The sequence below is a fragment of the Camelus ferus genome, chromosome 27 (assembly GCF_009834535.1).
Source record: "Camelus ferus isolate YT-003-E chromosome 27, BCGSAC_Cfer_1.0, whole genome shotgun sequence".
In the NCBI taxonomy this organism is placed as follows: Eukaryota; Metazoa; Chordata; class Mammalia; order Artiodactyla; family Camelidae; genus Camelus; species Camelus ferus.
In genome coordinates, this window is record NC_045722.1 from 23816017 (window position 1) to 23828469 (window position 12453).

The following is a 12453-nucleotide window of genomic DNA, read 5'->3' on the forward strand; positions in this document are numbered from 1 at the left end:
ATCGAGAAAAGGGAACCCTCCTACACTCCTGGTGGGAACTTAGCTTGGTGGAGTCATTATGGAGAACAGTATGGAGGTTCCTTAAAAAACTAAAACTTAAAATTAAGACTTACCATATGACCCAGCAATCCAACTTCTGGACATATATCTGGAGAAAACTCTAATTCAAAAGGAGACATGCACCCCAATGTTCACAGAAGCACTATTTACAATAGCAAAGTCATGGAAGCAACCTAAGTGTCCATTAACCAATGACTGGATAAAGAAGATGTGAGATACACACACACACACACACACACACACACACACACACACAAACACACACACACATATATATATGAATACTACTCAGCCATAAGATGAATGAAATAATGCCATTGCAGCAACATGGATGGACCTAGAAATTATCAAACTAAGTGAAGTAAGTCAGACAGAGAAAGGCAAATATCATATGATATCACTTACATGTGGAATCTAAAAAAATGACACAAATGAACTTATTTACAAATCAGAAATAGACTCACAGACATAGAAAGCAAGCTATGGTTACCAAAAGGGAAATGGGTTGGGGGGGAGGGATAAATCAGGAGTTTGGGATTAGCAGATACAAACTACTATATATATAACAGATAAACAACAAGGACCTACTGTAGAGCAAAGGGAACTCTATTCAATGTCTTGTAATAACCTAAAATGAAAAAGAATCTGAAAAAGAATATATATATATATATATATATATATATATATATATATTATTCATATAATATAGAACTGAATCACTATGCTGTACACCAGAAACGAACACAACATTGTAAATCAACTATGCTTCAATTAAAAAAAATAAAATAAAACTTTAAAAAGACTGAATTTCTGATCTAGCTTGACTGCAGAGGAAAAATGCTCTGGGTACGTACATGTGGTATGTCTGGCCTTGAGACACTTTTATTTCTCACTGTAATGAAAAGAGTGCCCAACCTGGAGCCCACTCCAGTTTCCTGGGTGACAAGTAAGTGTAATCCGCGAGCCAAAGCATCCTGGGTCAGCCACCGCGAACAGCCCAGTTTCCTTGGCTCCTCCCACATCTGTACCACCGCTCTGACTCCATCTGTCCATCTGTAAAGTGCTCTGGGGCAGCCTTGTGGGTCTCCTGTGGGTGGACCCCATGACCAGCTGTTAGGTTAAGAAGAGAATTCTACTAAACACATGCTCCCCTTGGTTTCCTCCACCTCCACCCCCATCTCTTGGGCGTATTCCTCGGAGCATTACTGCATTTATCTGAGTCAGCAGCTGTTGTTCGCAGGGATGTTACCAAAGGTCAAATGTAAAGGTTAATGGAATTACCTGTCAGTATGACTGGCAAGGGGTTGGGAGTTGGACCACCATTTGCAAATTTCCAAACAATATATACTTCAAACCCCAGGGACCAGGATTGGAAAAGGTATATTTCCTCCTAAACAAATCTAGAAATTTTAGTTATTAAATGAGCAACTCAACTGGCAAATATACATGCATCTTAAAATATGTGGATGGCTTCTCTAGGTGTGTATGTATTTTTGAGAAGATGGTTTAACTTAGTTTTCACCATTTTCCTTAATTTTGCAAATTCCACAAAGATTCTGAAAAATTAAACTGGGGACATGTGGGATGTTAATCTCCAGTTAATGTTTCTTCAAAATGCAACCTAGCTTCTTTATTCAAGGATTTTTTTCCCCCCATAGACAGCAGCATAAACAAGGCATGGGTACACTGAAAGAATATCTTGGTAAAACCGCAAGATCTGAATCACAGTTATTGTAAAAGTGTGAAAGCTGCTTTCTCTTTAAGTCAGGAACTGAGACCTTATAAACACCTCATGTGTTTGGTCTCCCACTCGAAAATCTTTTTAACCAACTTTTAATATATGTAAAGTGGCCAGACAGTGTCTGGCACATGAATATTAGCTATTAGCTCTATTTTTTTTTTTGGAAAGTCTTTGTGGTCTATTGAAGTAGCATTTTATTTGAAAAGTGAATTAGTCACTATTGAAGGGCTAGCATGTGCCAGGTGTTCGGAGGACACAGTGAGCAAAAGCTGGAGTGGTCCTCGCTGCCTTGGAGCTCATGGTCTAACCTGGAAGAGGTGCAAGAGGAGCAGAATTCAAGAGTGAGACAGTGTGTGTGTGTGTGTATGTGTGTGTGTGTGCGTGCACGCACTTGCGCGAGTGTGGGTGCTGGGGGGAATGGGCAGCACGAGACATGAGCTTAAGCACAAGCACAGAGGTGGACAGTGTGTCTGGGGAGCAGGACGGGAAAGGGATGCAGTGGAAGATTAGTTGGAAGGGATGGAATGGGGCTAGATCCTAAAGGGGCTTGGGTACCTCATGGAGGAGTTTATTCTGCAGGTAGTTGGGGAGGTCAAAGGAATCTGGGAAACAGTCACTGACCCGACCTCTGTTTCGGAAGGATCACTTTACGGATGGGCAAGGGCAGGTGAGAAGGAAGCAGGCAGCCATGTAAGGACACGTCTTTCACCTGGGGGGCTGATCCGTGTTCGTGTCCTCTGTCTTCGTCTCTTTTTATCCCACTGTCCCTGTCCTGCCTTTTCTGCCAGATATTCATCTGCCTACTCTTCTCATGGGCTTCCCTCTGCTGTCCTCTGATTCCCATTATTGTGTGTGTATTTTTGACTTTTTATTTGGAAATAAGTAAATTAATTAAACATACAGACACAGTTTAAAAAATACTATGGGCAAGGCTGTATACCTTTCACCTGGGTTCTGAGGGAGGCAGGGAGCTGGGAGCCGATCCATTAAACTAGAAACGTCTTTCAAAGTTTAAAATTGACTGACTTGGGAGGATGCTTGAGTAATGGGAAAAGCCACCCTGAAGGAACAGGAAGCCCTGACTGGATCTAATCTACAGGACCACATTGTTTAAGGGTCCCGATAGTCTGACCACACTGTCTGAGGATCTCTAGGCACCTGATCTTGTTTTTCCAGAGTGTCCATTCCACAGAGCAGAATGAACTGGAAAGCCAGCAGGGAAAGAGCAGCCAATGGAAAGAGAACAAGGAGCCCCAAAGAAGACGGGTAAAGGGACCCAGCTGAGACCCCAAAAGTGGGAGTTCTCACATCAGGCCACCTGGGCTTACGGCTTCCCCTGCTCAAGTGCCTTTTCCTCTTTTGAGCAAAGAAGCAGACTTGCACTTTGTCCCTTTGTATCTGCTGGTAATTCTTTCTCAACTGGCAGGCAAGAACCTACACTTTTTTGGGCCTTCCAGTTTGGGGGGGAGGGTCTCTCTACCCGCTAACGCTTCTGCCACAATTGCAATTTTTTTTTTAACCCAGGAACCATTGCAAAAATCTGAGACCTCACAATGAAAAGAGTTTATTCTCTGAAACACTGGCTTTTAGAAAAATCTTGACCCAAATAACTTGGACAACTTAAAGAACCCACCATATGTAGGTAACCATGGCTGTCCCGCCTATAAAAACAGAGGTCCAGATGGAGAGAGGACACGCCACGGCATCTCTCCCACTGAAAGCAGCAACACACCTGAACAGTACGCGTGGGTCAGCAAGTGAGAATTCAGAGAAGCAAGTGAGAGCAGGCAGACCGAGGGAGAAGACCACGATTCAGAGCATCACAGAACTGCGGGTGAGTTTATCACTTTCTAAGTCCAGTCTCCCCGATGTGAACTCACTGCATCCCCAAACCCAGAAGTGCGCACTGGCTCCAAGAGAAGTCTTCAAGTTCTGGCTCAAGAAGAAAGAAGGAGGTCTCCAATGTTCCAAAAGCATGTAGAAACCCTTTATTTATCTTTTTTTTCCCTTAAATTTTTTTTCTCAGTCTGTTTCTGTTTTGTAAATAAGTTCACTGTAAACTGACTATACTTCAATAAAAGTAAATAAATAAATAGATGAATAAATAATTAAGGTAGATATATTACTGATCCTTCCAGGTTTAAAAAATAATAGTAAAATAAATTTCTTAGTGTGTGAGTCTGTTTCTATTTTGTAAATAAGTTTATTGTAAACTGACCATACATAAATAAACTAATTAATTAATTTAAAATTAAAGTATATTGCTGACCCTTCCAGATTTAAAAAATAATAATAAAAAATGAAATAAATTGAAAAAAAATTTCAGTCTGTAAGTCTGTTTCTGTTTTGTAAATAAATTCATTGTAAGCTGACTATACTTCAATAAAATAAATAAATTAGTTAATTAATTAAAAATTTAAAAAAATAGTATATTCCTGACCCTTCCAGGTTTAAAAAATAATAACAAAAAGAAAAAGAAAAAATTTTTTTCTCAGTTCTCTCGGACCCCAGACCAGGCTGCGAGAAATCAGAACTGATGGCGGGGGAACCTTCCCCTCCAATCAGAGGAGCTGCGGGTCCAGTGCGCGGGGTGAACCCCACCGCTGTGGTTCCCTCTCTGGCCTGGGGCTGCTCAGCTCTGAGATGCGCGCAGTCAGACCACGTGCGCAGGAGTGCAGCGCAAACAACGCCCCAGGGTGCCGGCTGGAGGCCTGGAGAGGGGAGCCCCAGAGACTCAGAACTACTGAGACCCCGATAAAGCAGGAGCTTGGGAAAGCTACCCCTTCAAGTTGTTGACCAACTCTTGGGCTTCCCCTGAGCTGCACATGTGTGAATCTGGCCCTAAAGAGCTTGCAGAGACCTGGAGTAGTAAAATACGGGACAGGCTACGGCTAAGCCCCAGACTGGCCACTAGGTGGCCCACACACGAGGCGGATCCAAACCACTTCTCAAAGATGCGACGCTGAAACCGCCATTCACAGAAGTCCTGGGGAGCTTAGAACGTGTGGTCTGAGCCCGACTGGGTTACTTACTTTCTGAAACAAAAATAACAATATTTGCCATAAGATTTAAAAGACAAAGTCTCAAAACATAGTACTCAAAATGTCTAGGATACAATCCAAATTTACTCACCATGCACAAGATGAGGGAAATCTCAACAGTAACACGGGGATGAAGTAGATATTGTAATTATCTGACCAAGACTTTAAAGCAGTTAGTATAAACATTTTCCAACAAGTAAGAGAGAACACTCTTGAAAAATATATAAAGTCTCAGCAAAGAGATGGAAGATACAAAGAAGAATCAGGTGGAAATGTTGGAAGTGAAAAAATTCAACTGGATGGGCTCAGTTACAGACTGCAGATGACAGAGGAGCCAGTAAATTTATAAGTAGTTCAATAGAACTTATCCAATCTGAATAACTGACAGAGAAAAGATTGGAAAAGAAAATGAGTAGGACTGTAGGGACCTGTGGAACAATAACCAAAGGTCTAACCTTACATTCTCCAAGTCCTATTAAAGAGAGGAGAAAAGTACGCAGCAGAAAAATCTTTAAAGAAATAATGGCCAAAAGGCTGGTTTGCTACTAGAAGGCAGTCAATGCAATACATTCTATGAGCAAGTTAAAGTAGAGAAACAATCATATCCATTGAGGTAGAAGATGTATTTGAAAAAAAAAAACAAAACCTAACAACGATAAAACTCTCAGCAAACTCGGAGTAGAAGGGTCTTTCCCGCACCTGACAAAGAGCATTAGCAAACTCAGTTCCACATCACAGTGAAAGACTGGATGCTTTCCCCCTAAGGGCAAGAACAAGGCAAGGATGCTCCCTTCCCCACTCTTATTCAACCTTTTACAAGAAGTCCTCGTCAGTGCAATAAGTAAGAATAAATGTGGAGTAAGTCAAGAAAAAGAAATAAAAGGCATACACTGGAAGGGAAACAATAGTCTATGCAGAAAATTTCAAGGAACACACACACAGACACACACACGCATGTACTCAGGTGCACACGTACATTCACACACACACACACACTCTTGAACAAATAATTAAGTTTAGTAAGACTGCAGGATATAAGGACAATGTGCAAAAATCAATTATGTTGTCATATACTAGTAACGGACAATTAGAAACTGAACTTAAAAAATACCATTTACAGCAGTTCAACCCCTCCCCAGATATAAATCTAACAAAATATGTGTAGGATCTGATATGCTACAAACTAGAAAACCTTCATGAAAGAACTCAAAGAAGCTCTAAATAAATGGGAAATATGGCTATACTGACTTCATGGACTGGAAGATATAACAGAGTTAGCACAGAATTACAGATTTAACATAATTCCAATAAAAATTCCAGCAGGAAACTTTAAAGGTACAAGTAAGTCTATCCTCAAGTTTAAATGGAAAAGCAAAAAAAAAAAAAAAAAAAAAAAAAAAAGGATACTTGAAACAATTTTGAGAAAGAAGAATAAAGTTGGAAGCATCCAATGCTGATTTTAAGACTCACTACAAAGCTACAGTAATCAAGACAGTGTAGTATTGGCAAAGGAAGGGACACACTGATCCATGGAACAGAACCAGCATCCATAGTTTCCCACAGATATGCTCAGTCAACTTGGGATGAATTTGCAAAGGCAATTCAATGGGGGAAAGATTATCTCCAAAAATGGTTTGAACAACTGGACATCTATATGCATAAAAATGAACCCTGCCCTGAATCTCACCTATTTTATAAAAATCAACTCAAAAAGAGTCAGTGATCTAAATGAAAACATGAAAGTATAAAACTTTTAAGAGTTTACATAAGAGAAAATCTTCATGACCTGGTTATGCAAAGGTTCTTAGACGTGTCACCGAAAGCATGATCCAGGAAAGAAAAAAAATGACACTGGACTTCATCAAAATTAAAAACTTCTTGGGATTAGCAGATTCAAACTACTATGCACAGGACAGATAAACAACAAGGTCCTACTGTAAAGCACAGGGAACTATATTCAATAGCTTGTAATAACCTATAATGAAAAAGAATATGAAAAAGTATATATACTTATATCTATAACTGAATCACTATGCTGTACATCAGTAACTAACACAACACTGTAAATCAACTATTCTTCAAAATAAAGATAACAAGCAAACAAAAACTTCTGCTCTGCAAAGGGCACTCTTAAGAGCATGAGAAGTCAAGCACAGACTGGAAGAAAATATTTGCAAATCACATATCTGACAAAGGATTTATACTCAGAATATATAATGAACTCTCAAAATTCAGCTATAAAGAACCTCTAGCAACCTAATTTTGCTGATCAGCAAGCAAAAGGCTGGAACAGATATTTCACCAGGGAAAATCTACAGACGGAAAATAATAACGTGAAAAAAAATTCAGTGGCATTGGACATTAGGTAAATGAACACGAAGACGATGAGGCGATACCATTCCAAACCTACTAGAATGGCTAATATTAAAAAGAATAAAATAAAAAAGCCAAGTGTTGGTGAGGATGGGAAACAGCTAGACCCCTCACACATTTCGAGTGGAAATGCAAAATGGTACTGCAGTCCAGAAAACAGAGATAAAGTTCTGATAAAGTTAAACATACACTTACGATATGAACCAGCCATCCCACCCCTGTGTTTACCCTGGAAAAATGAAAGCTGCTATGTTCACAAACACCTGTGTTCTCAAGTGGGTCACAGCTCTAGCTGTAATTGCAAAAACTGGAAACAACAGTGCCCCCTGCAGGTGAATGGCTACACAAGGTGTGGTCCACCCTCACCAGGGGTACCACTCAGCGGTACGAAGGAAGAAACTCTTGACTCAAACACAACAGTTCAGATGAATCTCGAAATGATTATGCCGAGTGAAAAGAAGCCAGTTTAAAAAGATTAGGTTCCATGTGACTCTATGTATATGACATTCTTGAAAGAGACAAAATCAAAGTGATAAAAAACGGAGCAACGGTTGCCAGTGGACAGGGTTGGGGAAGCTGTGGCAGTAAAAGAGACCAGCAGGGAATATGAAAATGAATATGAGTATGTATATGCATGACTGGGACATGATGCTGTACACCAGAAACTGACACATTGTACCTGACAATACTGCAAGTCAAAAAAAAAAAAAAAAAAAAGAGAGAGAGAGAACAGGAGGGAGTACCGGGTTGATGTGACAGTTCTAAGAGGGGCGGTACTCAAACAGATCTACAAGGTGTTCAAATTCTCAGAACTGCCCACAGAAATTTTCTTTAAAAAAAACTATTGATAACTTTTAACTCAACTTTCCCCCCTATTAAAAAATTATTTTAAAATACCAGGTAATTGAGGCAAATTGGTTTTAGTTTCAGTGTATTTAATATACATCTCAATTCCACCCTTTGCTGTAGCTCAGACTGTCTCCCCTAAATGACCATTGCACACACAGGAGAATTGGAAAGCTGTGGGGATGTTCAGAGGAGTCACCCATTGCAGACGGATCAGTGAATAAGGTCATGCAGATGGATAAAGCATTCTGCTAGCTCCTGAACTCTCACTTCCTCACACCGTCAGGGCAAGAGGACGTTAGAGGAAGAAATGTCTAAATTGGTTTAACTCCTCTGGACAGTGTCCTGGAAACGAGAAAGCTGCCCTTCCAAGTTCTGAAAATTCTGTTCTTCGATTGACAAACTAGCCCCACCCCCAATCCTTAATATTGGAAACAGGGCAGGAGGCGGAGCTAAAACTGAGAAAAGGTCTGCGAAGACTGAAGTCCCAAAGAAATGATGTGCAAAGGCATCCCTGTATTTTACCTGCAAAAATAAAATTAAAAAAGAAAAGAGCTGACAACTCTTGTTTCTTACTGAAGGTTAACCAGATAGCAATGGCAAAGTTAGTAACTAGTTGCAAAGAAGGCAACAACTAACAAGATCTTCTCCCACTATTGTTTGAGCATTAGCTATATGCTGGTCACGCCACCCACATCACAACATTTACGTCACAACTTTAATGCCCATCATCACTCTAGAAGGTGGGTTAGGGTCAATGTATAGAAAAAAAAAAAAAAACTGAGGCTAAGGGAAATAAGATCATTTGCCCTACATCTAATAGGCAGCAAATATTGAGTCTGGACTTGACCCAGCCCTCACTGCCAACCTCATTAATAATCCACTTCCCCACACTACTGCTCACTGAAATTCAGAAAAGCAGTGAAAACTCTCAGGGAGATATTATATAATGTGACTACCAAGAAGTGAGAATCACACTTTAATTCACATACATCACAAACATTCTCTTGGCATAGTTTATTCTAAACCCTGAGTTTGTTAGAAATTCTGGGAGGTTCAGGGAAATTGAAAAACTATGCTATGGTATTGTTGTTTTATCAGAATCGTCTAGCAGGTGGTTCTTAATTTTCAATAGGACTAAGTAGTTACCTCCATTCATACAAATGTACAGTAATTCTTATTTTCCCCCTCAGTGAATTAAGGACTCATTCGGACTTACACTACTGGACTGAGTATTTGCTAATTTCACAAGGAGGAGTTTATACGTTTGAAGCAAAGAGTAATCATTTAAAAATTCTCTCCTTTCACACACAAGACTGTCCTGAGAAGCTGAAATTGATTCTTCCCACCTCTTCTTTTCACCCCACTATAAAAAAAAGCAATTTCAAAAGTACACAAAGTAAATCCATTCTAGAGACCAAAATGAAACACTGATTTTATTTCATGATGATGATAGCTGCAGAACTACCTGAAAACGTTCTAACTCTGGACTGTGCACACTGTCACCGAGTGAATGGTATCTACATTAAAGGCTTGAGGGTGAATTGCTTTCTTGCTTGTGAATTATTCTCAACTATTTTATTGGGTATTAGGTGCCTTTTTTCTTTTCATCAAAAATTTCGGCCTAAAGTATTTTGTCTCAGCTAAGACAAAGATAAGAAGCTAAGGTCTCCAATAAAAGTGTTTTTCTTGAATGTTCTATAATGTCTGTTTTACTGAATATGTTTTCTTTAAAAAAATAACCAGTGATAGATTTTTGTTATCTTGTTTTAAATTTATTTTATTATCATTTTTTAATGGAAGTACTGGGGATTGAACCTAGGACCCTGTGCATCTAAGCATATGCTCTCCCACTGAGCTATACCCACGACCCCTGGATTTTTGACTCAACATCTATAAGCTTTAATGCAAAGCAAAGCCTAGCTAATACCTTCTTCTCTTTTACTGTAGAGAGTTGTGTGGTCCATTCCATTCCCCAAATAAAATCTAGAGTAACACAAGTGGGAAGTGGGTATAGCTCAGTGGGAGAGCACATGCTTAGCATGCATGAGGTTCTGGGTTCAATCCCCAGTGCCTCCATTTAAAAAAAAAAAAAAGGTCATAATTAAACTGATATAAAAAAAGAGTAACAAATGTCATTTCATCATCAACACCTTCTTTTACTTTTTAAGGAATCCAAGTACCAGGTAACAGAAACCTCTTTTACTTTTTAAGGAATCCAAGCATCAGGTAACAGAAATCTCCAAGACCTCTGGGTTGAAGGGCAGTTATGCCCAAGAGGGTGGTTGGGGGATCCGGGGGAGGCTGACCTACCTTCCAGCAGGTCTCTGGCCAGACCAGGTTCTGCCCCCGTGGACCGAACAAAGTCTGACAGGACCGCGTCCATATCAAGAATCATAGGATCATGTAGAAGGGCCGCCCAGCACTCCGCCGAGGTGGGGTTTGGAAGCAGGCTAGAAACCATCCATCTGCAGGAGAGAACAGAGAGCCGGTGTCCGTGAGGAAGCACGTGGAGCCCCAGTGGAGAGGAGAGACCAGCCCCGCCTGCCATGACGTATGCTGGAGCCGGTCTGGGATGCTGCCTGATGGCTCAAGTGAGACACCAGGTAATAAAAGTCTGGGGTAGGGAGGGTGTAGCTCAGTGGTAGGGCATGGGCCTCACAAGCACAAGGGCCTGGGTTCAATCCCCAGTACCTCCATTAAAATATAAATAAAACTTAATTTCACCCCCCCCCAAAAGAATTATACAGTGCTGCATGTCAGTTACACCTAAATCAACTTGTAAGGAAAAAATACTTTAAAAACAGTAATAAAAGACTGTGATGTCATCCCGCTTTCTGTCAATTCCAGTGGCAACAGATTGAAGAGAAGACAGACTAGGTTGTTAAAAAATCAAATGCCTGATCCTAATTAATCTCAGCGAGGTTAATTTGGAGTTGCAAGATTTTGAATCTTCTTCCAAGTGATACAGACGTGTAACACTCCTACAATGTAACTGTGTTGTTGCCAATCCCACCTATGCCTTTATCAGGGAGGCATATGCCGCCCACCTCAGCCCTCACCGCTCGCTGGGCTCTTCAGAAAGACTCCACATCCATCCAGAGTTGGCTGAGCAACTATACTTGCTGAAGACAATGCCGTCTTTCCCAGAGCTGTCATACTCCCAACAACAGTCCAACAAAATCCATAAAGACTTCTGATTTCCGAGGCAGAATAATCCCAGCTAGAGGGATAAAAGGGCATCTTACAGCCTAAGCACAGGTGGGCCGTGCCAGCCAATTGCTGGGGAGAAGCACCCAGCACGTGGCAAGTGAGGGTGACTCCCACCAGTGAACCAGCGCTGGGCCACTGGTGGTAACCTGGTCATGCCTGATGAAACACAAGTGCATCCTTCTGCCTCCATCATTTGGGGCTCCCAGATGATGGCCCGTGGGCCACGTGTGGGTCCACCACCTGACATCGTGAATGACGCTGTCCTGGAACCCAGCCACATCCATCACGGTTGTCTGGTGGGTGGTCACTTTCCCAAGCAGCTGAGCTGAGTGGTTAAAATGGAGATCATATTTACTGTCTGGACCTTTACAGAAAGTGAGCTAAGTAGAGAATGATGGGAACCTTTATACTAGCATGTGTGGAGTTAATTTTACAGGTGGTGGGGTGAGTTAGAATCCCACGCATGTCTCCCATTCCTTTCTTCAAGACGAGCACTTGGAGGGGCTCCCTCTGCACACAGGGCTGGGTCTGTGCTGACTGCTGCTGCTTCAGAGTCAGAAATCTGGTCTAATCCCAGCCCCAGTGCTGCCACTGTGATGAGCTGTGACATGCTGTGTACCCTCCCCGAGCCCCTATGAGACCTGGGGAGATAAGCTCATCTAAGGTCCAGACCACGAGGACGGAGGAGTGAGGCAGTGAGGTCTGTGAACCTGGAGACATGCATGGATGCAATGCCAGCTTGCACATGGTTCCGACTTGGGTGTAATTTTTTGGTTGGTGAGGCTGGAAAATAAGAAACTTATCTGACCTGATGTATGTGGTACCAATTAGGAGATTTCTGGTTCCTCCTCTCCGTGCACCGGGGCCTCGGCCAGGAGAGCCTCTTCCTAGTCACTGTCACCTGCGGGACAAATCAGAAAGTAAGAGCCTGTTACTCTCCTGATAAACAGAGGCTGGAGGCTTTGCTTCTTGTCACAGGAACCGGCACCTGGGGTTTAGCCAAATGCCCACATCTAGCCTGCTGTCTTCCTTGGAACCTACAGGAACTGCTTACCAGTCGGCCATCAGCATCCACGCCCAGGGCGGTGGGGGGTGTTCTGCAAGGGACATTAGTGGATGCTCTCCATGGGCATTAATGGATAAATTAACAGTCTATTCCTCCTTGGTTTTAAGCCTGAT

General features: G+C 41.6%; 1 protein-coding gene and 1 non-coding gene across 9 annotated transcripts in view; one reads left to right on the top strand and one right to left on the bottom strand.

Annotated features, from left to right (window-relative positions):
* The window catches only part of OTUD7A (OTU deubiquitinase 7A), a 209134-nt gene that overhangs the window by 82841 nt on the left and 113840 nt on the right, over nt 1-12453 (bottom strand). For 6 of the 8 annotated variants that reach the window (XM_032469184.1, XM_032469185.1, XM_032469190.1 and 3 more), the window contains exon 3: nt 10375-12175. In XM_032469184.1, the coding sequence (XP_032325075.1) occupies nt 10375-10612 (238 nt within the window). In that variant the 5' untranslated portion in view covers nt 10613-12175. The remainder of the gene's footprint in view (nt 1-10374; nt 12176-12453) is intronic. The other 2 variants (XM_032469189.1, XM_032469188.1) reach the window with 2 other exon arrangements.
* TRNAV-CAC lies at nt 10689-10760 on the top strand. Its single transcript has one exon. It is a non-coding gene; the product is annotated as a tRNA-Val (tRNA).